General features: G+C 40.3%; 1 protein-coding gene across 1 annotated transcript in view; it reads left to right on the forward strand.

The window, feature by feature from the left end:
- The window catches only part of TTLL5 (tubulin tyrosine ligase-like family, member 5), a gene marked incomplete at both ends in the record, with an annotated part of 37,304 nt that extends 13,487 nt beyond the window's left edge, over nt 1–23,817 (forward strand). The window contains 15 exons of the mRNA XM_009587125.1: nt 515–576; nt 1,336–1,427; nt 3,960–4,001; nt 6,049–6,162; nt 6,538–6,629; nt 7,243–7,305; nt 8,243–8,281; nt 9,233–9,378; nt 10,396–10,681; nt 14,776–14,896; nt 16,534–16,680; nt 18,978–19,078; nt 22,145–22,278; nt 22,903–23,016; nt 23,413–23,817. Of these exons, the coding sequence (XP_009585420.1) occupies nt 515–576; nt 1,336–1,427; nt 3,960–4,001; nt 6,049–6,162; nt 6,538–6,629; nt 7,243–7,305; nt 8,243–8,281; nt 9,233–9,378; nt 10,396–10,681; nt 14,776–14,896; nt 16,534–16,680; nt 18,978–19,078; nt 22,145–22,278; nt 22,903–23,016; nt 23,413–23,817 (1,958 nt within the window). The remainder of the gene's footprint in view (nt 1–514; nt 577–1,335; nt 1,428–3,959; nt 4,002–6,048; nt 6,163–6,537; nt 6,630–7,242; nt 7,306–8,242; nt 8,282–9,232; nt 9,379–10,395; nt 10,682–14,775; nt 14,897–16,533; nt 16,681–18,977; nt 19,079–22,144; nt 22,279–22,902; nt 23,017–23,412) is intronic.
- Nucleotides 23,818–24,090: the final 273 nt, after the last annotated feature.

Consider the following 24,090-nt stretch of genomic DNA (forward strand, 5'->3'; position numbering starts at 1 on the left):
AATAAAATTATGGATGCTTCCCATCTGTCCCCATTGTCTGATCTATTCTATGATTCTATTCTATGATTCTATCTCTTCATATCTATCACCTTCCCTAATCAATTGTTCCCATCCATTAGAACTAACCCATCTGATTGTATGATTTTATGTGGAAGAGGCATAGGTAATTGTTTTTAAGAATTCTACAGCAGCAGCCTCTATCTACTCCATGAAATGTAACATAGATACATTCAAAGAAAATGTTTCTAGCCAAGCAGAACTAAAACAAGGCCATACGTCACTGCATTAGAAGACTAAAGCTGTGAAAAAGGGTAAACAAACAGATTAATCTGTTGCTGTTTCATGTTGACCTATGTGTGTGAAAATCACCTAGTTTTCTTCCCATGTTGATTATGTCTGTGTTAAGGACCAATACAAAGAAACTATATTGGAAGATATCTTGGATATTGATGCATTCCTCTCATTTAATGCCAGAGAAATAATTCCTCTTGTCCTCTGTTGCATGTGGGGATAGTGATGCTCCTTTGGACCTGAAGATCAAAGCTAGCATGCTCTCAGATATGTTCACTCTTGTAGGTGAGTGTAACAAAAAGCTCCTTCAATCTTTCCCTCATTTAAAACCAATAAAAGGTAGGTTTTATGAGCTGCATGTTATTAGAGGAGTATAATAGAGGAGAACTCTAGGTAAAGGAGAGCAACTGTATTTAGCACTGGGAAGTTGTATATGCACATATCAGCTTCAGATTATCTGGCTGTTTGTGATGCTTAGGTGGTATTAAGAGTCCCTAATTTGGTATTTGAAGACACTACTCTTTCTCTTTAGCAGGTGACTTCTGTTTAGCCCTCAGAATCAGTATTCATGCATTTTTTAGGTTGAATATGTGGGTTCTGGTTAGGCTATGTTAGAAGTAGACTCATACTTGTGAAAGCTGTGCGACTTTCTAGTGCAGAGCACCTTTTAGGCATCCTTAGTACATCTTGGTTCAGTTACTTGATGCAACTTATGCCTAATACTAAAAGAGGCAGAATTGTCATCAGGTAGCCTGCTCAGCTATTTAAGAAATGAAGCCTATCTCTATGCTGCTATTCGGTAACCCATGTTATTGATTTAAGTACTTGGTTTTGAAGCAAGTTCCAGTTTTATTCAAAAAAATGTAATGCAATATACAGTTTGGGATTAAACAAAGCAAGATATAAAAAAGAAAAACATCCTTTTTGGTCCTTGGGCAGGGACAGGAAAGGCATGTATAGACTGAGATCATTAACAGGTATGCTAGGTTTATATCTCAGGGTTTGCCTGGCTTAAAGTTCTCATGTGCCTCCTGATGCCCATAGGCTTTGTGTGCCAGGATCCAGGCCAGCGGTCAAGCCGGGCCATTTATCATTCATCTGAATCTGTCAGGAGAAATCCATACCAGAAGCTGCAGGTAAGTGACTTCAACAAGCCAAAGCTGAGGAGGGTAGCAGGAAAGTCATTCTCATGGAATTTGGCTCACAGGTGAGTGAGCTAGTGATTGAGTGAGGTTATCTGGATTTCTACATAACTACAGAAGAGACTCAGGGGATGTACCTGAGCTATGGGCTGTTCAGCCACTTTTGTTGTGGGCAACAAGCTTCCAGAACCCTAGAGCTTTATGAATGTTTCCAAGACCTCCTTCTAGGCAGAAAGCGCTTTTTGCATTTGAAATTTAAGACTTCTTTCTCATTCACTCTTGGAATCTCTCACTTCCTTTCCCGTGGATCCTTGGACTGAGGCCTCATGTGGCTTGCTGTGACTGTCCGTTACCTTTTCTGCTGAGATAGTGCTTTGTTAGCCCTGTAATGCTGAAGAGCAGTTGTTCTCTCTTTTTGGGTGTGAGATGGATTCCATAAATATCTGTGGAAGTAGAGCACTCACAAAAGTCAGGGAGATCCCCTTGTCATTTGGACTTTCAAATGCATTTTGCCTCAGGCAAATAGGCAAACGGTGTATCCTGACAGTCTCTGCTGCTGATGCATATGCTCCTGTGAGGGGCATGCAACATGGCTGTGTAGCTCAAGTTCAATTAGGAAATTAAAAGTCATTTGTATTCAGTGACAGAGTACCAATACACTGTCCATTTTGGTATAGGGAAAACTCCCAGAAATTGCAACATTTTGCTTCATGTAGAACTCAGAGTCTTGAGTCACTGAGAGAGAGATGAATAGCTGGTAAGGTGAGAATTGAGTATCTATAGGATGCGTGGCTGAGTCCAAAGCTTCTAAGGCCAATTTAATAGATAGGGTTTCATAAAGGTGCTCTTTGTGGCAGACAAAAGGTATGTCAGATAAATTAGGAACCATTCCAGAAAAAGTAATCTTCTGTCTTAGAGCAATGTGATTAGATCCTGATGATTTAATGTCTTTTGTCTGAAAAAAAATATACAAGAGAGTCTCAGAAAATTGAGCTGTTGGGAAGCACTGAATTTTAAGGAGGCTTTAAATTTATAGATTTATTTTGCTCAAAAAAACACAAATAAGTGTAAGGCCTGGCCAGTTGAAATATGCAAAGATTCATATGACAGAGCAGTGGTTATGAGATAGATGGGATTAACTTATCTTTTGGGACAGGTGCCCCCCATAACTATGTTTACCAGGAACAGGCTTCTAATCCAGTGATAAAGTTTTATAGCATGTTTTTCCTAAGTACCTAAATGGAAATCCCATGACTAAATAGATGTATAGATCTTTCCATGGTTCAAGAATGTTTTGTCCTGCTCTTTGCTGAATGCATTTTATCTCTGATTGTTGGATCTTTGATGTTTCTGTTCCCATTCTCAGTTGCAAAGGGTACTTTGAATGTCTCTTTTTCTTAACTCCTTCATGATGTCTTAAGTTTTGATTGTTCATGTAGGCCATCTTTAATCATTGTAAAAGTTGCTTCTTGGGAAAGAAATGCTGATACCAGCATTCTTGGTCATGAGAGTAGTTATGGCAACTTCTGTTTTCTGAGTTTCACCAGACTGGACTGCAAGTTCTGTGTGTAATTTCTTTGGTTTGACTCTCTGAGCATTTCTCCCTCTAGGGAAATGAACAATTTAGCTGCTTACTTTGTAACTTATTGTTGATTTGGGTTGGAGCTCTTTCAATTAATCGTAAGCAATAAAGGGACCTCAACCTGTTTTGTATAGACCAACTGTAGAGAAGAACTTGGCAGTAGTACAGCTAGAAATGATAGATAGATCTCCTGAGAATCCTTTCTTACACCATTTGCTCCTCTTGGGCATTGGAGAGGAGGAAAGCAGCCTGAATACCACCGAAGGCAAGGAAAATCTAAGCTCCTATGATAATAGTTTTCTTTTGAACTTACCCCTGTCGTTAAACTGGTCTTGCTTGTAGGCCTTATGCCAGATAAGTAATACAGGGTACTTTTTGACATTCTGCTGGTGTTTCTACGCCTGTTTTGGAATGTTAAATAGCATCTTGTTTCTCCACGAGAACTGGAATACTGTTGAGATATTTAGATGAAGTGGCTTCTGGAATTTCAGGATTTTTACTATTTTTTTTAACCCCTCTGTTCTATGAAAATTCTACTTAACAGCATCTGTTTCTCCTTAATACATAGCTATTCAATATTTTCCTCCGGGTAACTCTTATCTTACAAAAATATGAATTTTGGTCATGAAAGTTGAGTTCGTTCAGCCATTCTGCAGAGCTCTTTTCTGTGTGCTTTTGAAAATCATGTGTATGTCCAGATGCATTTTGCACAGTTGTGCACATCTGAGGTTAGGATTAGTGCTGCGTTTGGAACGGGGGCAGGATACACTGGTGGAGGATATGAGGAAGATCTGAACTGAGATGACAGAAGCTGTTAGCTGTATCTCTGGACTTCAGTTATACCGTTTTGCTTTAGGGTACTCACCACTCCTCTGCAACTTGGGCAGAGATGTTAGTGTCTTGGAAAACACAAGATTTTTATTCTCTTTGTGTGTCTCTTGCAGCGTCCTGTGTCTGCACAGCTGCAAACAGCAAACACCAGATTGGTAAGTACCCTTCAGCTCCCTTCACCAATATAAGGGATGCAACTTCAAATGTTACCTCGTACAATATTTTTGGCGCAACTGGTCCCAAAATATATTTTGCAGCTAAGTAGCCTGGTGGTGGGGGAAGACAACAAGAATATGTTGGCCTACGTTTCCATGTGGCAAGAGCAAAGGTTCGAAAGACATTTACAGCAGTTCTAGCAGCTTAAAAAAAGAGTAAGTGAGGTGTGCTGAGAGTCAAGGTCAGCTGGGTCAAATCCCTCAAAGTTTTTAAGCCTACAAGTATTTCTGAACTGCATTTTAAAGAAATTCGATATAGATTTTAAAGATAAAATTGTCACTCTGGTCATCAAATGATGAAGACAGTGGTAGACCTGGATTTGTCAGGTCACTGAAAAGGAAACTCCAAAAACAAAGGAAGAGCTGGTGAAAGCAGCAGCAAATAGGAGTGTCACACCAAAGGGAGGAGGAGGAGGAATTTTTGTCTTGTGTATTACAGGGGATGGAATAAGTCTGAATGAAAAGGATAGCACAGGTGAATCTGTATTGACAAAATTCAGGTGGCCCATAAGAGAAGTAATTATTTTCTGTGAGACAGTCATCTGAAGGAAACTGCAAAAATTTGAGTGTGAACTGGGTCAAAATAGATATAGAAATAAGAAGGATTTCTTAAAGATAATGGAAAAATGTAGAACTATCGTTAGCATAAGTCAGACTGATCCACCTTTCTAAATGTCATATTTGGCATCCTCCTTGCAAGCCATATGGACAAATCAATGTTAGTTTACAGTTCTAAGCACCTGGCTGTGTGGGGACATGGTAGGCATTGTTTTGCTGCTGGGCTTCATGCACGAACGTAGTAGCGATGATTCTAATTTTTTTTGAGGTTTCCCAGCAGGAAGGAAGGTAGGACAGATGGAATCATCTTGAGAACGTAATTCATTCTATGTGCTGCTCTTTATGTCATTCTGTATAAGTTTAGCTGAGGCTAAGAAAAAAGAGTCTTATTGAATAATGAGGTTTGATAGAGAATAGGAAGGATCTTTGTGCCAACTGCTGTCAGTGCTTAGTATAATTAGAATCATGATGTGGGAATCAGAGATGCTTGCAGAATTTGGAGATAAAACAAAGTGGTTGGATTTATCTATACTTGTAAAGATAAGCTGGGTCAAAGAGGAAGCAAGATCTTTGTGAAGTTAGAGACATTCCTGTGCTACAGCCAGAGAGAAGACCAGCTAAAATGTACTTGAGAACATGTTCAAAGATTTCAGTCTCGCTGGGATTTGAAGATTTTATAATCCTGCTAATTTGAAGACACTTGGAATTCCTGTCCTTTGTTAGAATTGATCAGAACTGCCCATCAGGTTACGAATGAGCTTGGAGAGACTGTCTGCAAATAATTTCTTTTCTTATTTTTTTAAATTTGCATATGTATGCAAATTTATATGATGTATTTACGTACATATACAAGATCTGTCTGTTAAGTGTGAGATGTAGCAAGTTGAGATCCAGCAGTATAGTAACAAAAAAATAACAAGAAGTGAACTGAATTTTTCACTTTTTTCCTGCAACTTTATCTCATTAGTGAATTACAGTTCTGTCCTAGTGTAGCAACACAACTGGAACAAAGAATCATGGTTCTGGTACCGTTGAGGTGTGAATCCAAGTGTATTTGGAGCCTGTGAGTGTGAATGCTGGCTCTAGTGTCCCTTGGGTGAGGATTTTTCTGTATGGAATCCTGGCTTTGGTGCTTTTGGGTACGTCTCATGTTTTTCCGGAAGGGGCCAGGGGTGTAAATACTGGCACTGATGCCTGAATTGTGAGTCCTGCTGTGCTAAAAACTAGGAATGTGAATACTCACACTTAGTGCCCACTGGGGTGTGGACTCTTCAACAGCTGGAGTGTGGAATTATGAATTCTGGCTGTAGTACTTTGGAGTGTAGATTCTGCTGGGAATGGGGTCCTGGAATTTGAATGTAACCTTTTTTTTTTTTTAAAGTAAGTTGAGAGGAGAAGGGAAAAATCTGGATTCACACTGTCTCTACAGCGTACCCGTCCTCTGTCTGCCAGCGATGCTGAAACCAAAAACCCGATGCCCTCAGGCAGGGAAAAAGCAACAGGAAGGCAAGGCAGCTCTGTGCTGGGTCTCTCCATGGAGGAGGTAAGTAGGCTATTAAATATCCTTTATTGACCTTGGCTTTCATGCAATATGTGAGGTTATTTGCTCAGCAAAGAGCAAGTGCATGTATATGAAAAACATGACAGTAGTATAATCCTTGAAACAGAACTACTGAGTTTTACTGCTGGTACTGCCCTTGCCCTCAGTCATGCCAGGCATACATATGTGCTCCAAGCAGTGATAGACTCATTCAGAATTTAAATGCAAGATAAAATTGCTTAAGGATATCATACGTACCCAGCTCACTCCCAGGACTGCAGTAATAGTCTTGTCCTCTGAAACTCAGATATTTTTCTAGGGTTCATTTTTCATTGTATCTGTTTTGCTGGCTATTTTTTCTTCTCTTCTTATTCCAAGATGAAAGTTCTTCGTCGAGTGAGAGAGGAGAATGAACGGAGAGGAGGCTTCATCCGGATATTCCCTACCCCATTAACATGGGACCTTTATGGGTAAGAATAAGAATCCAACAGCATGGCTCAGTGTTGCACTGATGCTCTGCATTGAGGGATATTCTGTGTTAGGTATATGTATATCAACCAGCTTAGCAATCAGAAAGACACATATTGAGGGTTTTGGTAGAGTTTATTTTAGTGTTGAGGATGCTTTTTTCTGATCCTTGTTTTTAACTGTTGCTGCTTTGCCTAACTGCACCTCGTGGAAGGCTATCAAGCATTGTTTCTGATGTTGCTTTTCTGTCAGAATAAAAATGTCTTCCCTTCAGATAATCCATTCCTGCTATCTGCTTTTACATCCTAGAGCTGCACATACTGCGTAGTCTGTCATTAGGCCATAAACACAGTATAGGACTCATCCTGCGAATGATACTATATTACGCTTTTCTAATTTTTTTTCCAGTCTGTAATGTTTCTCTGTGTCTCTTGCCTCACCAGGAACTTCAGCTGAGAAGTGATAGCTCTCCTCCTTTCCTCTTTTCTGTTATGGTACAGCATATTGTCTCAATCCACTTCTGGGATGTTTTTTATAGATCATTTATTTCTGTATTATGCTGCCTTTCATTGTGTTGAACTCTATCTTGATACATCCTGTATTTTGTTTTTCTAGATCCTTTTTAGAGCACAAGACATCAATGAACTACATGCTGGCTACACGTCTGTTTCAGGACAGGTAGAAAGCTTTTCTATTTGAGAGGGAGGCAAAGGGCACAAACAGCATTAAAAGGATTGATTCCTCACTTATCCAGTGTTATAAACACCAGTCTATGATTTACGGGGTGGTAATAGTTACGTATCTCTTTAGTGTGCCAGTGACTGTGGGGGTTTCTCACATTTTTACGTGTTGCGCTTCTGAGTCCGAGGGCAAAAAGGACATTACAGAAAAGGCATGGGAGTCATTGGAGTAAAAAGATGACTATAGACATGAAAAACCTTCAAGCACCTAGGTTTCTCTATGAAGGAATTATAGGTGGTCCTTGCTTACCTTTTGTTTCAAATTTAAAGTCACATTAGAGCTTGCCCTCATGTAAAGTAAGCACTGATATTTACTCCAAAGGTTTAGCATTCCTATCTCTTGACCTGTGCAAGCATGATTTGATGCCTCTTTCTTTGGGTTGTGCTTGGGTGGAACTGACAGTTCATGCCACTAGCTGAACTTCCATTGAGAGTTGTATGCAGTATCTTTCATTGTATGTTTAACACCCTTCCTTCTCAACTTTTTTCTTACCCAAATTTGAGATCCACAATAAAGTAACTACAGAGTAAGGATAAGGTTTCTGACTGAGGAGACAATATTTACAGAAGCTCTTCCTGCATCAGCACTGTACAATATTCTTTTTTTTTTTTTGCTATATACTTTCAGGGAGGTGTCTAGAGGGTAGCTCCAAATGACACCTTCTGCAATTTAAGCCAGACAGATGAAAGCATCAGTTGTAGAACAGCTGCTCAGATTTCCTCTTTTGGAGCCTTTTTTTCTCCTTTAAGATAGAACTCGCAAGGAATTCTGTAAATTTGGCCTTTTAATTGTACATATGAAAGACTTCAGAGGCTTTTTAATCCAGTTGATGATCCAGAATGAAAGGTAATTTTTGCCGGTTTTCTCTTTGTAGGGGCAAGATGAAAAGAGACTTCATCACTGGGAGATCCCGGTAAACGGCTTCTTAATTAAATAATTTGTACTTTGCAGGATTTATTCTAAATTTAGATTTCCATAGCTTCCTCTTCCAAGTCCTGGGTAAATACCTTTTCTACCTGAAATCCATCAGACTAATTTTAGAAAAGAAAATACAGTGAGCAAAGAGTATCCTAGCATGTGGAGAGCTTAAGTTTTGTTGGATTGGACCTTAAAATTGCTCCTCTTAGGCTTCCTACTTTGGCATTCCTACCATATTGATAAGCCCCATCATTGAGCTCTCTCAAAAGATCCTGTAATGCATGAGGGTTTTGGACTTCATATACCCATATATTCACTTTGCTAGATCTAAAAGGTAAATGGAGCAACAGGAATTTTCTGTGGATGTTCTCACTTATATCATAAAGAGCACTTTGCTGGATCTTTGTACACTGGCAGAAAGTTGTTGTTTGTCTCCCTTAAGGAATCTGGCAGGGCTCCTTCTCCCTTGGTTTAGGCAGAACTTGCAGAAAGGTTGTCATTTTTCACTTAGATTATGTTAAAATTCTTATCTCTGACCAAACAGTGAAGAACAAGATGTCTACATAAAAAGTTCAGAAGACTGGACTCAGGTCCATGTCGTCTCTTCCCACTCCCCTCCATTGTTTTGTACTCTTGCAATTCAATTTCCCCTATTAATTGTGCCTTGAGCTGCTGCATGATGGACAGATGCTGCTCAGTCATGAAAGCATGACACTAGATAAGTGCATTTTGAGGCTTTGAGAGATGATGTTCTGTAAAGTACTTGCAAGACTCGCTTCAAACATTTGCAGGCTTTAAATACAGCAAAGTTTGACTGATCATAAATATTTCTTCCCTGTGTCAGGAAAACTGTTTCTTGAAGAAATTTAATCTACTAAGTCTCTTGTATCATCAGGGAGAGAAGTATAAAGGGAGATTGAGGATGTCTCTGTATTATGCTTTGCAGAGCAGGTCTTAATGGAAGGCTGGATATGAGGCTGGAAGCTGTAGACTCTCATGCTCTCTTTTATGAGAGAAAGCTTGTTTCACTGGAGTTACGGAAGCGCCGACGATGTCATGGCAAGGCTAGAGCAGCACGGACAAGATCATCAGGTATGCATGGCTGCAGTCTTAGATGAGCAGCTAGTCAAAAGCAAGGACTTTTTTATTTTAAATGTGTGTGAATGGGGTTGTTCTGCCCTTTGTAGTCCCTAAAGGAATTCACAGGTTGAAGTTAATAGTTTTAATTTCAAGTGTTAATAGTTTTCACTTCATTGCTCTTCTGATCTTCCTGCCGCCTTAGTGCCTAGAATTTCATTCCCATCATTCTACATCCCCCATGTATATGACTAAAGGTAATCAATATGTTCTTGAAGATGAGCTTGCGGTTGCATTTTGGGTACAAGAATTCAATAGTATGTGTGCCTCTATAGTCCTCCAGCTTTTCAAAGAAAGATGAAAACTTGGGACCTTCCAGGCTGGTTCTCCTACACAGCAGTGACTCTAAGCTATTGGAAACAGAGAAATCCTTCTCATCCAAGCTGACGTAGGAAAAACTTAAAAGGGTACAGAGGTGAATGATCCTCAAAAGTGGCTGTTCCTGAAGCCATTTCTAAAATCTTTCTAGTAGCTATGTGATACTGACTGCAATGGGAGAGAATGTATTTTATAAAATGATTTTTGGTGCTATGTTAAGGTATGTGATCTTTATTGGCACACGTGGAAGTTTAGATTTCATAGCTTTGGTTTTTCTGACACACAAAAATACAAAAAATGAGTATATATGTCAAGTATGAATGTATATATATGTCAGTATGTATGTAAGAATCAGGATAAAGTATAGGAAAATGCCTTTGATTTTTTTTTTTCATTTGTAAAGTTGAGACAAGAATCTTGGTCTGTCTTGTCTGATATTGGGAAAATGGGCTTCTCAACTGTTTGATACACAAGCAGAAAGACAGAAAGAATAATAAAGGGCAGTGATACTTAAGATGCTATTCTAAAATGGTAGTGTTCTGTCCTTCTAGCAGAAAAGAGTTTAGAAGTAAACCAAAGGGTATAAATAACAGGACGGTCTTCCCCACTTCTTTTTTTTCTTAACCAGCATAAGTGATTTCTCCTCTACTACAGGGACATCAGAACCAACAAAGCTGTCCCTCAAGTCAGACGCAGAAGATGAGGAGGAAGAGGAGGTGGATGCAGATGAAGAGCTAGATAGAACTGTTGGCTCTCTTTCGGACACCCAGGTGAAAAGCCAGCCAAAGCTCTCTGATTTGGTGAAAACTACTTGTAAGGAGGGGTTGCCAAAAAAACTTGACAAGAAAACTGGAGATGGAGGAGAGCCGTTTCTTCGAAAAACAAACTCAGAATCTCAGTTTAACTTGCTGCAGATTCTTCAAAAGCATGGAAACCTGAGGTGAGAGATTTCTGCATATTGTCTTGAGTTTTGACTAGCAGCTAATATTGATTAAAATATGGAAGATGTACACTTAGTGCCACATTATAATGTGTGTGAGGAGGTAAGAGGACCCTAGAGAAAGGGGCCTGGATTTTTGTCTAACTGTGGGCTGCCTTAACAACCAGTTGGCACAGAAGAGAGATAGTTGCAAAGACTGTCAGTTTACCGAAATGCCTGACCTGTTGGATCTGTATAAAGCATCAGCCAGAGTCTCCATTGCTATTCTTTAATCTGGTGATGTAAGCTCTTCTTTGGTCAACTCAGGCTTCTAAAATGCCTCCCTGTCTTAGTGCAGGATGCCTGCTATTGAATTCTAAAATTCGTCTTTTCATTCTTTGCATTTTCAAAGAAGTGGGTATAAACATATGTTAAACTATACAACAAAGGTTGGGTAGGAATACCTCGGTGCTGCCTCTCCATAAAATTAGTTTTCTCGTTTTTTGTGCTTTTATTTTTGGTGATAAAATTTTTACCTTTAATAATAACCTCTGCTCATCACCCTCTGAGAGCAAGATAGGAGATCATTTGAGAGTGACAAGTTACTGAAACATCTCATTGTCTTCTGTTGAGTATGACAGTGTGGAGCAGAGTATGTTCTGATGCATGGCTCTGTTGCTTGAAAAAAGAGAGGTGCTGGAGGAGATTGTATAGAATAACACCAACCAGGGTCCTACTAGATGTTTAGAAGCATGATCCTCCCCTTAAATGTGGGTAGTAAAACTGTCTATTTGCAGATGGACAGGAAGGGCAAAAAGAAAGAGTAAGCATATATATCTGTGTAGGAGGATTTTATATCTTCTAGATAAGAAGCAGCACTATGTTTTCGTGAAAAATGTCCAAAGGTAGAGAAAATAATTGTTGCTTGTTGTTCCTTTCTTAATTTAGTTTCTGAGAGGATTTATGAATTATCAAATGGATTTGGGGATTGTTCTGATGTCTTCTTATGGCAAGGACATTTGCTGTCGTGACAGGGAAGATTCTGAAACCTGTTTTGAGGACAAACATAGCAATGCTGTCATCTACCTATATATAGAACTGACTCCTGCCAAGAACGTAAACTCTGTCTGGTGTTCCTGGCAGAATCTTGCTCAGCACCCAGTACTGTTGGGATTCCCCACAGAAGTGTGTAAGGCTTGTGGTGACCTCATGTTCCAGGATTGTGCTGGGCTTGGACCCATCTGATCTGTCATTGATGAAAGCTTTGCTTGTGGGGTCAACAGGCAGAGGAGCTGAAGTAGTGAAATTTTCATCCAAAAAAAACCAGGGCTGTTCCAGTCAGTTTTTGTAAGTGGTAGAACTTCTCTCGCTTCTTAGTTGGTCTGATGACGCAATTTCTCTGCCTTCCACACATTGGGTGTTACTGGTGAAGAGGTGACAGTCGAATGAAATGTTCCTTCAACTGTGCCACTCCCAGGGAAGTAAAAAGAAAAGGCAGTTACTTGTTTCTGCATTTAAGGCCTCAGGTTTCAATATTCCACACACCAGAGGAGAGGCAGTGTTATACACGTGCCTTCTTCAGTTTCCCATTTTGCAATCACAGAAGTATCAGGTGCAGGCAAAGAATTACATTACTGTGCTAATGTTGATAATGGGGGGTCCTTAATTCTTACCAGCACAAATCTTGAACTCCTGGTCGCGAGATGTTTGAGTTAAACCTGAAACAAACCTGGCAGCCCTCGAGAGCCCTCAGGGGGAGAGCCTTTTCTGATATGTGGTGGCCTGATGTGTAGATTATTAGTTTTTAGGGTTCAGAGTGTTCTCCTGATATTCCACACATGTGGGAAGAGAAGGTAGGTGTGGTGTAGTATACAGACCTCAGAGGTCTTACAAGGCCTGCTGTGCATTCTGGAGTTCACTGGAAGACAGGAATTGTGACCAGGTATTTTTATCATGTTTTAGTTACTGCAGTACTGGTACAGCTATCCACAGAGGATGTCAGTTTGAGACTCTTGTGAACTCATCATTTGCTTAGCCCCTCTTTGGGCCTGGCACGGTCTTCCAGAAGCATCAAAAACTAATGATTAAGCAGATGCATGGATACTTCTAATGTATTTTGTTTTAACTTTAATTCTTATCTAAATTGATGATCAGTAAGTGCTACTATGTTGTATGATTTCTATGTTACACTGTAACGACGTGTTCGTGAAATTTACAGACATACAAAACAGGAAGACTAAATTTCTGGACTGAGTTTTTAATGAAATTTCAGGGACTCATGTGCATGGAGTCATGAGGACCATATAAGTATCTGAGAATATTCCTAAGAAGCAGAGAATAAGTAGAGGAAAAAATGGTGAGGTTCCTCAGGAATCAGTCTGAGGCTGATTTTAATAATCAAGTCAAGAATGACAAAAATGTAGAAATGTGCTAATGAAATTTGCTGATGGAAAAGATTTGGGAGTTATTACCATGAGAGAAAAGTAGTGGAATTAATATGGGAAGAATTGGATGGCCCTGAGGATAGGAATAATATAACTAGGATGAAATTCAGTAGCACAAAGTGCAAGGGTATGCTTTTAAGAACTAATAATTTACAGGAGAAATTCTATCAGCTGGATGTTCATCAACTGGAAATTAATTATAAGGAAAAATATCTTGCATCCTTGTTGATCACAGGAGGTTTGCGAAGCTGTAGCTCATGCAGGCGTGAAAACACCAAATGTGGTCTAGGGTTTATTACTTGGGATACTTCTGAGACTTCAGTGGAATATTGTATACAGTTGCTATCACCCATGTTCATGGGAGGTAAATTGTGACTGGAACAGGTGGATATGAGCTGCTAGTCTCATCATGTCATCAGTGTGGGTGCTTTGTTAGAAGACACTGAAAGATGTGGATAATTCACACTAATAAAATGAAAACTATGAAAGGATGTAATTGCTGTTAATAAATACATTCAATGCAGGAGACCCATTAGGGATGAAATTATTTAAGGTACAGGACAATGTTGGGAAAAAAAAAAAGGAAATATAAACTGCTCGTGAATGAAGCTAGGCTGGGTAGCAAAAGAAGGTTCCTAATAATTAGAACAGCAAGTTCTGGAATAATATTCCAGGAAAATAATGGGTTTAAAACTCTAGCTTGTTTTAAGATGAAACTTGATAGTTTTATAGAAAAGATTAGGACATTGCCTGTGATAAAAGGGGAATCTGTCACTGACACTAAAGCCCATCTGCTTCTACATCCTTATGAAAAGGAAATTGCTTGGCAATTCAAGGGACAGCTTGTAGCGACTATGGGGAAAACTATGAGGAGTGGAGACTGGGACAGCAGAATGTTGGAGAAGAGGGTTTAGGCCAAGATGACAATGAACAGAATTAGCCAATTGCTTTCAGCAGTTTCTCTCACAACAGATGCATATGCTAAAGTGACTACTGTTGTGAGGGAATGAGAAGCAATGTGTCCCTCCCAGTCCCTACCCCAGTCCTCTCCTCAGTTCATGCTCACAGCTTCCCAACATGTTCAGCCAGCTTGATGATGATCTTTCATTCTTCAGTGGTGCTTTGCTCAATGAAATTTGGCTTGTGTCCTTGGGCCAGAAGGAAGAGCTCACTTTCACAGATTTAATTCTTTCATTTCCAATGGGAATTGCAGGGCTTTTGTTATAACTCTGGCACCAGTACCAAGCTCTTCATTTATTTTATGGTCTGTTGTTGTGGTGTTCAAAATGCTTGTGAAGACAGAGGCCCAAGAGAGCCTTGAATCTGGTTTAAAAATACACAGTTTTGCTGATGTTCATGTTATTGGCTTTTGGAGGAGAGTAGCTAAGGCTGTGAAAAGGCAAGGAGAGCATTCAATTTTTAGAGATGATCTTAGAACTTAAAGAGCATCTGCTGTCTTTTGTATCTCCTGCAATACCTCCCTCATCCTGGTGAACTGAAGGTCTCCTTGAAAATATTGGTGGGGTGAAGGGGTCTTCCTTCCCTTGAGCTTCAACATTTGTGCACCTAGGAGGTCCTTGCTGACCGTACTGGTCCATAAGCTGTGCCTGACTGCTGTAACTGTTCCCATTACTATTCTGAATATAGCTGACTGATTCTCTTGGTCCGCAGCAAAGTGCAAGCTCGCAGGGCTTTCTCTGCCTATCTACAGCACGTTCAGTTGCGACTGATGAAGGAGGCTGGTGACCAGATCCAGAATCCTGCCTGGGCTGCTAAAGAGGATGAGCAAATGGTAAGAAGCTTTGTGTTGGCCAGACGGAGAAGCCAAGCTGAAATCTGCCTTGAGAGTTTTGAGGTCAGTTCCCATCCTTGGATTGGGATTATAATTGAGATTATAGTTGTCTATTTTTGTCCAGCTGCCAGTGCTGTATTTTTAACATACAGACAAGGTAGGACTGCTGACTGACATCTGAGCAGCGATAGAGTAGACAGCTCTTAATGACTAGAGTGTGGTTGACATTTGAGCTGCTCAGATCTTTCACTGGTTCTCCTTCACTGATCTCTGAGTTTACCTGCTTTTGAATTCTTCTATCTAGATTCTTAAAGATTACTTGGCAGTATCTGGTTTCTGCTGCATTAAACAAAATATACATCTACTCAAATAGAACAGGTACCCAGTTAAGCTTTTTCTCCTATGTACTGTTTTACTCTTTGCAAGCATCTGTGCTTAGGAATCTTCTTTGCATTCTAGACAGAGCAAAAAAAAAAGGTAAAAGCCACTGAGGAGAGAAAGTTACTTTCTAGCATAAGTGTTGGGGTTTTTTTAAGAAACGTGATGAATTTTTCCAGGTAGTATTTTAAGACCCTATATTTGATGTATATACATTTTAAAGAGTGCAGCAAGCCCAGATCCCCTCACAAACCTTTCTAAAAGAGCTTTGTACAGTAGGCTCTTGAGCTTTCTGCAAGTCCAAATGTATTCTTGCTGAATGCATGTTGCAGGGGAAACAGCCCGTGCAGTTCAGAGATAAAATTGTGTGTCAAGAATAATCAGTCGACTCAGTGGAAAAAGTTACCCCTGCTCTTTCCAAGTGGAAATTGAAACTGGCTTTTTGAGAGTCACTTTGTCTGCTGCACTGTGAAAAATAATGTTTAAAATAACAGATCAAACCAGCCTGTAGTAATGGCAGTGAGAGGCGAGCTGTGAAATCCAATAGTTTGGCTGTGAGGCTGCTCATTTATGCATTAACAGAGCTCCTAACCAAAAGCAAATCCAGAAGGGAGACAGAAAGGGTTCAAAACACCCACAGGATGCATCTCGCCTTAGGATCTGCCTTGCCATATGTTTCCCCTGCCAGAGGTCAAACACATGTGGTGGGAGACTGGAATTACATGGCTGTAGATGTAGTCATCTGTTGCTGTGGAGAGGCTGTGGCAATAGTGTACATATATGAAAAGTGATGAAATGGGGCTACGTCACTGTAGTGGAGATATCTGACCAAGATCCCCTTCCCTGTGATAGCGTTGAGAGGGTTTTATGTCAGTATGCTTCTTAACACATTGCACGTTGTTGTTTGGAAATGTTCTCCTAAGGTATTGGACTTTACAGGTTGTTCTGTATTGTGCTGCTTTTTGCTGCTTGTTTTTTTTTCTTCATCTGCCATGCTTTTCAGACAAACAGTCCTCAAGTGTTCCCAATTCTGACCCACCTCAGGCAAGGCACACCATCGTTCTTCTCCCTGCACCTTGGATTTGTAGGGCTACATTAAAAATGCACATTGTAGAATGCTTTTGCCTGCCAATTGTCAGCACATTTTCTCAGGACAGTGTGTTTAGTTCTTGCCAGTCATTAGCTGCTGTAGTACCTCTGTTCTCTTCTGCCTGCATCTTCCAGCTGGTCCATTGTTAACTCATCTCTCTTGCTTGCAGGAGCTTGTGGTACGCTTTCTGAAGCGAGCTGCCAGCAATCTTCAGCAGTCCTTGAGGATGCTGCTCCCCAGCCGTCGTTTAGGACTAAATGATCGTCGTCGTATCCTGGCTCACCAGCTGGGCGAGTTCATAATCTGTTACAACAAGGTGACTAATTATTTTTTGATTCTTCTTTTGGTAGCTCTTTTGGTTTCTGTTCTCTTCTTCTAAAGTATCTCCTACTGGCTGCTGTCATAGTCAAGACAGCAGGCTGTTTCAAAGGCTCTGATCTGTAATTTACATAGTTTGCAGCTGTGCATCCAGTAATGGTAGCTTGTCTGTTCAAATTGTCAGATAGACAACAGTATTACTACATTATATATGCAGTCTGGTAATGTTGTGCATAAAAGTAAAAAGGAGTGTTGAAATGAAGTGGAATTTAACTGTTAGTTTGCTTTTTCTTTGGCTTGACTTTGATTCTAGTGCTTTGTAATGCCTCTTACCATTTCTCCCTATTTTTATGTTGCTTCTTTAGAGATAATTTTCTTTTATACAGAACAGTATGAAATATTTATGTATATTGTGTATACCATTTGTTTGGTGTACTGAGGGACTGCTACCTATTTGTAGTATGGGACTCTGCATGCTCAGTGATAAGGAGAAATAGGTGCTAATTTAAATAATTTTCTCCTCTTTAGATGTAGAAGATGCTGTTCTTAGCATAGTGGTTTCATGCTAATCCTTGTTTTGCAAGAACAGCTTCCCCTTTCCTTTGCCCCCTAGCATTTCTTTAGTGTTAGAACAAGGGTAGTTTAAGTTTTGCTTTCAGAGGCTGCTGTGCACACAGGCCTCCAAGCTCCTGCTCGCTAGCAGAGGATTTTCACTTACATTACCTTGTCAGAAGTGACATCTGGTAACTTGATATGTCAAAGTAAGATGGGTATTGAACCAAATCTGTTCCAGGGAGTGCCTTGTATGCCTAATGTTCACTGAATTACTGTGTTAGGAGTAACCACAAAACACTCGGGTGGCTCTGTGGTGAGTGAAGAATGCAGCTGCTTTGGATATAATTTCCACTCAAATTGTATTCAGTCAGGATTTTCTGCTAACTCTTGAGTAAATTCACAAAATAAAGCTGTGTAACTGGTAATAAATCAGTGCATAAACATATTTTCTCAGTTAAAACAAGTGAGAACAGATCACTTGAGGTTTTAGGACGTACACGTTTAAGCCATTGAGAGACTCTTAAGCTATGAGGTTTTTTGATGTCTGATTCCAACATATAGACTTCTTTCACTGACTTGTAACTTCAGATTTAGTAGGGGTTTCCTACTAACCATTATGTATCTTCTGTAATGTCAGAAGAAAAAATACTACCTCCAGCAAACTAAGTAAAACAGATCGTATGTTGTCCAGACTCTTACTTAAGTGATGAAGAGTAGAGACATGTCCCAGAGTGGCTTTTTCTCCCCGCTCTTGAATTATCTTTCAAAAGATGTATCTGACCCTTTTGTCCTAGGAATGCTTAGAGTACCAGTAGGAAGCAATGAAGTGGAGGTCAAGTCTGGTCAGATAAAGCTTGTATGCTGGTATTGGTATTTCAGACAGGCCTGTAGGGTTTTTTTTTAATTAACAAAAATGTTTGTATCAATACAACCTCTAGTGTCAACAAGTTCTACTGGTGAAAAATGGAAAGATCATTTATATCTGAGAGCTTGCTCCCATTCTCACACACAAAGGCTTACCATCTTTTATTCCAGTATATTTTAGTGTATAAATGCATATTTGCCACAGGCGGTACTGTTTTACTTTCTTTCCTTTTGCTAAAGCAGTGTATTTTTGATATGTAGATAAGCCCTTGGAAATTTGCTGCATGACAGGAGAAATTAACTCAAGAGGAGAACTCCTGGTTTACAGTAGGAAATGTGGATGCCCTCAGCAGACCTCCTTGATTGAGTTTCTTTAATATCATTCTATATTTTTGTCCTTCTTTCTTCCTGAATATCTTCTTTTGGGACAGATGCTCAAATAAAAGCTATTTTGAGGATCTCTGTATTTGTGACAGAAACAGCGGAAGTAGAAAGAGGACCTAATATCCGTAAAGAATGTTGTTGTTTTTTTTTTTTTTCCCCCTCCATACTTCCTTATGTCCCAGCAAAGAGTATATTTGAAGGAGCAGCATGTATTTGTGAAGACTTGACCTCTTCTCAGCAGATCTGTTCTAATAAGTTATGTCAGGTGGAGGAATGAGGAGTTTAGTGTATGCTTAGCATGCTGTCTCTGGAGCTTTCTCTGTTTATCCATTCTGTTGCACATAGTGACATACTTATAATTTGGCTCTTTGGAGTTGATGTTCTTTTTTCTTAGATCCCATGGAATTGTTTTTTGTCTTCTCTGAGCTATAGCTATGCCATGAAACATATAGTAAATACATAGAGACACTTACTGATACTGCTTATTAACAGGAAACAGAGCAGATGGTTCGGAAGCGATCAAAAAAGAAACAGGAAGAGGAGGAGGAAGGAGTGAATCCTGAAGGTTTTCAGAACTTTATTAGCAGAGCAAGGTAGGAATGGATTTTATTCCCTTCGATAAAGGATCTCCCAAGCCTGAAGGTGATGGAATTGTTCTAAAGATGATCTGATTATCTAAAGGCTTCTAAATACCTTTATTGACTGTAGCACCTGCTCTGGCTGGGGGATAGAGAACTTGTCTTTTCTCTTTTCTCCCTTCCGGCAACCAAATGCTTGTAGCATCAGCATCTAGTGCATAGAGAAGGACATACAATAGATGTTTTGAGCATTAAGTAGATTCCCAAAGGACAGCAGTAGTTGCCCTGGTCTTTGTAAATTTCAAGCTGATGCTGGTGAGCTAATGGTCTCCTTTCCTGTGATGCTGGAGCAAATGCAGCAGTACTTTGGAAGGAGACTAAAATTAGAGCTGCTGCTCAGATGGCTTTGAGCTGCTGCGGTTGAGCAGTTGTTGTCTGAAATCAGTCAGTGAACTGGAATTATGTCCTCAAAGTCTCTGATTCTTGAGCACAAAACCAGATTCCTTTTGAATTCTTTATTTGACCCATATGCGACATGCCTATATGGGCAAGGACCCCTGTCAATATCTGGATAGGTAGAGTTCATCTGCCTTTTTAATGCCCTTCTATCTTCTCTGGGAAGGTTGACAGTCACTGCTTCTTTTTCGTGATCAGTTACGAAACTGTTCTTTCTTTCTCTCTGTTTGGATGGCAATCTTAATGACCAATTAGGAGTGGGTGATAGCTGAGGCTTCTGAACTAAGTTCAGGAGGACTCAGTCTCTTTTGATGCTACATTCTCATGAAAACAATGAATTTTACTTTTTGCTAATGTAATTAATTGATGGAGTCGTTACCGCAACAGATTTACAGGCTCCAAGAAAAATCTCGCTGCTTTTCAGATGGAGTTCTATAAAAGAACAATACTCAAGACGTCTGACTACCATATACCATAGCATCTCCTCCTGTCACTAGAAATGCAGATTACATGGGCCCACGGCATGCTCTTGGTTCTCTGACATCTCTGGCCACTAAAATGACTGTTGCCTCCTAGGGCAGGTCATTTTGCTTTTTGCCAGAAATGCTAAGAGATGGCTGTTTGGGGCAGAACTGCATACTCTTCTGTTTCCATGTTATTGGCTACCATGCCATCATGGCCTGATGCACAGTCTAGGCTGGGGCTGGAGATTTTTGCTGGATCATCTGCCTGAGTGATAAAGAACAGCAAAAGCCAGTTTGCCAATGATCAGACAATTTATAGTGATGATCTTTCTGCTTCTTATGAAGTATCATAGGGCAACGAAGCTGGTGAAAGGCCTAGAGCACAAGTCTTATGAGGAACGGCTAAGGGAACTGGGACTGTTTAGCCTGGAGAAGAGGAGGCTGAGGGGAGACCTCATCGTGCTCTACAACTACCTGGAAGGAGGTTGTAGAGAGGAGGGGGTTGGTCTCTTCTGCCAATTAACTAGCAATAGGACGAGAGGAAATGGCGTCAAGTTGCACCAAAGGAGGTTTAGATTGGATATTAGGAAAAACTTCTTTACTGAAAGAGTGGTCAAGCCTTGGAACAGGCTTCCCAGGGAAGTGGTTGAGTCACCATCCCTGGAAGTATTTAAAGGAAGTGTAGATGTGGCGCTTAGGGACATGGTTTAGTGGGCACGGTAGTGTTGGGTTGACGACGGTTGGACTTGATGATCTTAGAGGTCTTTTCCAACCTTAATGATTCTATGATTCTATGATCAGGTAAGTTTGAAAACTCTGGTATCTGACACTACTTTGTGCTGTGCTTGAAGCTTAAATCAGTGAGCTAGTCATTTGGAGCCAAGCAAAGAGGAGAGATTTCCACTTTGAGTGTTTGTTATGCAGTACAGTGAATGCAACACTGGAGAAAATGGGTAATAAATGTTGCCACTGAATAACGGGTATTGTCTCATCGACTCTTTAACTTTGATATCACATGGATGGTGTTGTGTTTAGTTATACGCATGCTACAACCACTGCTTCTAAACATCCTCAGAGCAATGTAGAAGTATATACTTACGCTGATAAATTCACTTAAAAGCTTAAAGCACCTTCCCACCAACAACTCTTCATTCTTACATTTCCTCTTCATGTCTATTCTCATTGGTTTGGGAGAAAAGGTGAACTTTGCAGCGTGCCCTGAAGGTCCAAATTCCAGTGGGATCAGCTTTAGACGTTGCTTTTACCAAAGCTCAGGCTGGCTAAGACTAGTACAAGTGTGATATGCAGAGGACATTTTGAAGGATTATAACTGCTGCTATGCAAACTTATATTCCTGTGTTACGTTTCCTTGTACTGGCACTATACTTCCTGCTTTTGGTGTTTGCTCTGCCATATACCCACTCACTAACGCTGAGGCAACACTATAAAACAAAAGGAAAGCATGTTAGATATCGAAACAATCAGAATTACAGCTTGCACAAGCTCTAATATGAATGGCCAAGTAACTGATACTGGTTTGGGACCAATAGACGCTTAGGATGTTGGGGCAGTTATACTCTTTTCTTGTAAAGAAAATGAGAAACGTATGCAAGTTTTGTGAGATTCACAAAATATTGACTGTTCTGTTTTTTTGTCCTGCAGTTTTGGCTAATTAAAAAGCTCTTCCCTCCTCTATTCCTCTTCTCCCCACACTGTTGAATTGAAACTACTAATGATGACTATAAAACAAAAGCTGAGCTGAGTTCTCATGGACATGATAGCTGCTTGTTCTAGAGAGCACCTTGGGAAGATTCACAAATTTAACCATGAACTGAGTCTCTCCTGTTGAGCTGATCTCCCCAAAAATGTGTTTGGAGTTTTCACTTGCTCTTTATTTATCCTGGGAAGGCTTCTGAATGCCTTGAATTTTCTACTGCATAAGAAAATGGCATTTCAGTGGGAATCTCAGGTTTAACCAAGGCATGTTCCTTTGCTTCTGCTCTTACCCTGCAGAACTGAGCAAATCATTAGCTTTTCTGGCCTCACCTTTTTTTCCTACTCCCCTCTTCAGTCTCCTTGTCGTTTCTTATCTTTGATTGTTACATGAAGGCAGAAAAGCTTAGAATCCTCACTTACATCCATTCTTCTCTCCCTACTGTAGTGAAAGTGACCTGGAGGAAGTGCTGACATTTTACACACACAAAAACAAGTCAGCAAGTGTCTTCCTAGGAGCAAACTCCACAAGCACAAAACCCAGCAACACCAGTAACCAGTCAGAGAAACAGCCTCAAGGGGGTAAGTGTTGCAGGCAGTTCTGAGATGATGTTGCCCAGACAAATCCAGTTTAACTTCAGTCTATGGAAAGAGAACAACCCCTCCAGAATGTTATTCAGGTTTCTTGAGGTTGTGTATCTATCTTTTTTTTTTTTTAATCTGACTCTGTATGTGAAGACTAGGGTAACTGCACTCCTGCCTTCTTTGCCTGAAGTGAAATGGGATGAATCTGGACTAGCATTTATAAGGAACTAGATATGGTGGCTCATGACTGAAATGAGAATGTGCAAACTGAAGGCATTGAGATTTGAAATGAACAGAGAATCCTGAAATCAAAGTGAGGGATGAGAGAAATCAAGGCCTGTTAAATTGTGCTGCCTACAGTGAGTATACCCATTGGAGGGCAGAGTCTGTATATTTGGGCCTAATTAGGCGCTCCATGGAAGGAAGTGCAGTGCCAGCCATACATGTCCAGTAGTCCATGCTACTGTTCATGACAGCACAATTGTGATCAATAGACTTGCATGGTCTACAGTAAATATTAGCAAGAAAGTCCATTGTAACAATGTTTAAATTCTGCAGTCCTGTTCTAATGATATCACAGGTTGCATTCTCCTACTTCCTAACTCCTTGATTTTGTTATAGAGCGTCCTGAGCTGGTAAAAAAAGTAAGAGACGATCAGCCCAAAAGTTCAGTTGCAGATCTGCCTGCAGAAGGAGCATTAAAAGGCTATAAACCGAAAGAAGTTAAATCAACCTGTAAGTGAATTGGCTTAAATCATCATCAAGGAAAAAATGCATATACTGTTTTTAAAATAGTTTTAAACAAAGGTTGGAACCTTTGGGTTCAAACTGAGAGATTCAAATGCACAATTTTGGGGAAGATTCTGCAGGTTTTTCCTTTAAACCCAGGAGAAGATACTGTAGAGTGAGCAGTATGAAAGTGTCAGCTGCTCTTCTGTGGGGGAAGATCTAGATATGGCAAGCTTTGAAAGAGGATGCTCATCATGTAGAGCCTCTTCTTGTCTTTGCTGGTAGATGAAGTCAATTTGGTTTTAGTGTGTCTGAGTAGAGACATCTTTGGTGTGTGGATATTATCCAAAAGACCTGAAAAGCAGCTTTTTCTCATGTAGTGTGCTCATTATCTTTGTGTAGTTCCAGAAGGACCCACCTTCTCCTTAAATGCTGAAGTGAAATTACCTCGGTGCAGCCCTCTTAGCGCTTCTTCCTCTGGTGCCATGTTCCAGAGAAGTGCCAGTTCCTGGATACCATGTCAACCTGCATCCTCTGAAAATTCACAGGTGCCTGGTCACCATTCATTGCCGGCTCCTCCAGTTGGTCCCAAGCTGATTCAGTCCCCATCCCCACTACCCTCCTCACGGAGCACAGCTCCTGACAGCTCTTCTGTCTTCACAAACCCAGTGTCCAGTGAGGCTTCTAGCCTTGCAGGGTTACATCGTTGTCATTCTGGTAGCTACACCATTGGCCTGTTTTCATCTTTTCAGAGAGCTGCTCAGATCTACAGCCAAAGATTGTCCCGACCATCCTCTGCAAAAGTAGGTGAGTGTCCTGGGACGCATAATAACCTGCTAGCTCAGTATCGAGATTGTGTAATCTCTGTTCTGGAGTAGGTAGAAATTTTACATTTCCAGAATTATGAGTCTTGTTGAATGGTGCTAAATTTCTCAGGGAAAGGAGGAGTGCAGGAAGCAGTACTTGTTTGCCAAAGATGCCCTTTTATTGGCAGATGAACAGGAATCATAGAATTATTTAGGTTGGAAAAGACTCCTAAGATCATTGAGTGCAACCATTAACCTAACACTACCAAGTCCA

The sequence above is a fragment of the Fulmarus glacialis genome, unplaced genomic scaffold, assembly GCF_000690835.1.
Source record: "Fulmarus glacialis isolate BGI_N327 unplaced genomic scaffold, ASM69083v1 scaffold25730, whole genome shotgun sequence".
Taxonomy (NCBI): Eukaryota; Metazoa; Chordata; class Aves; order Procellariiformes; family Procellariidae; genus Fulmarus; species Fulmarus glacialis.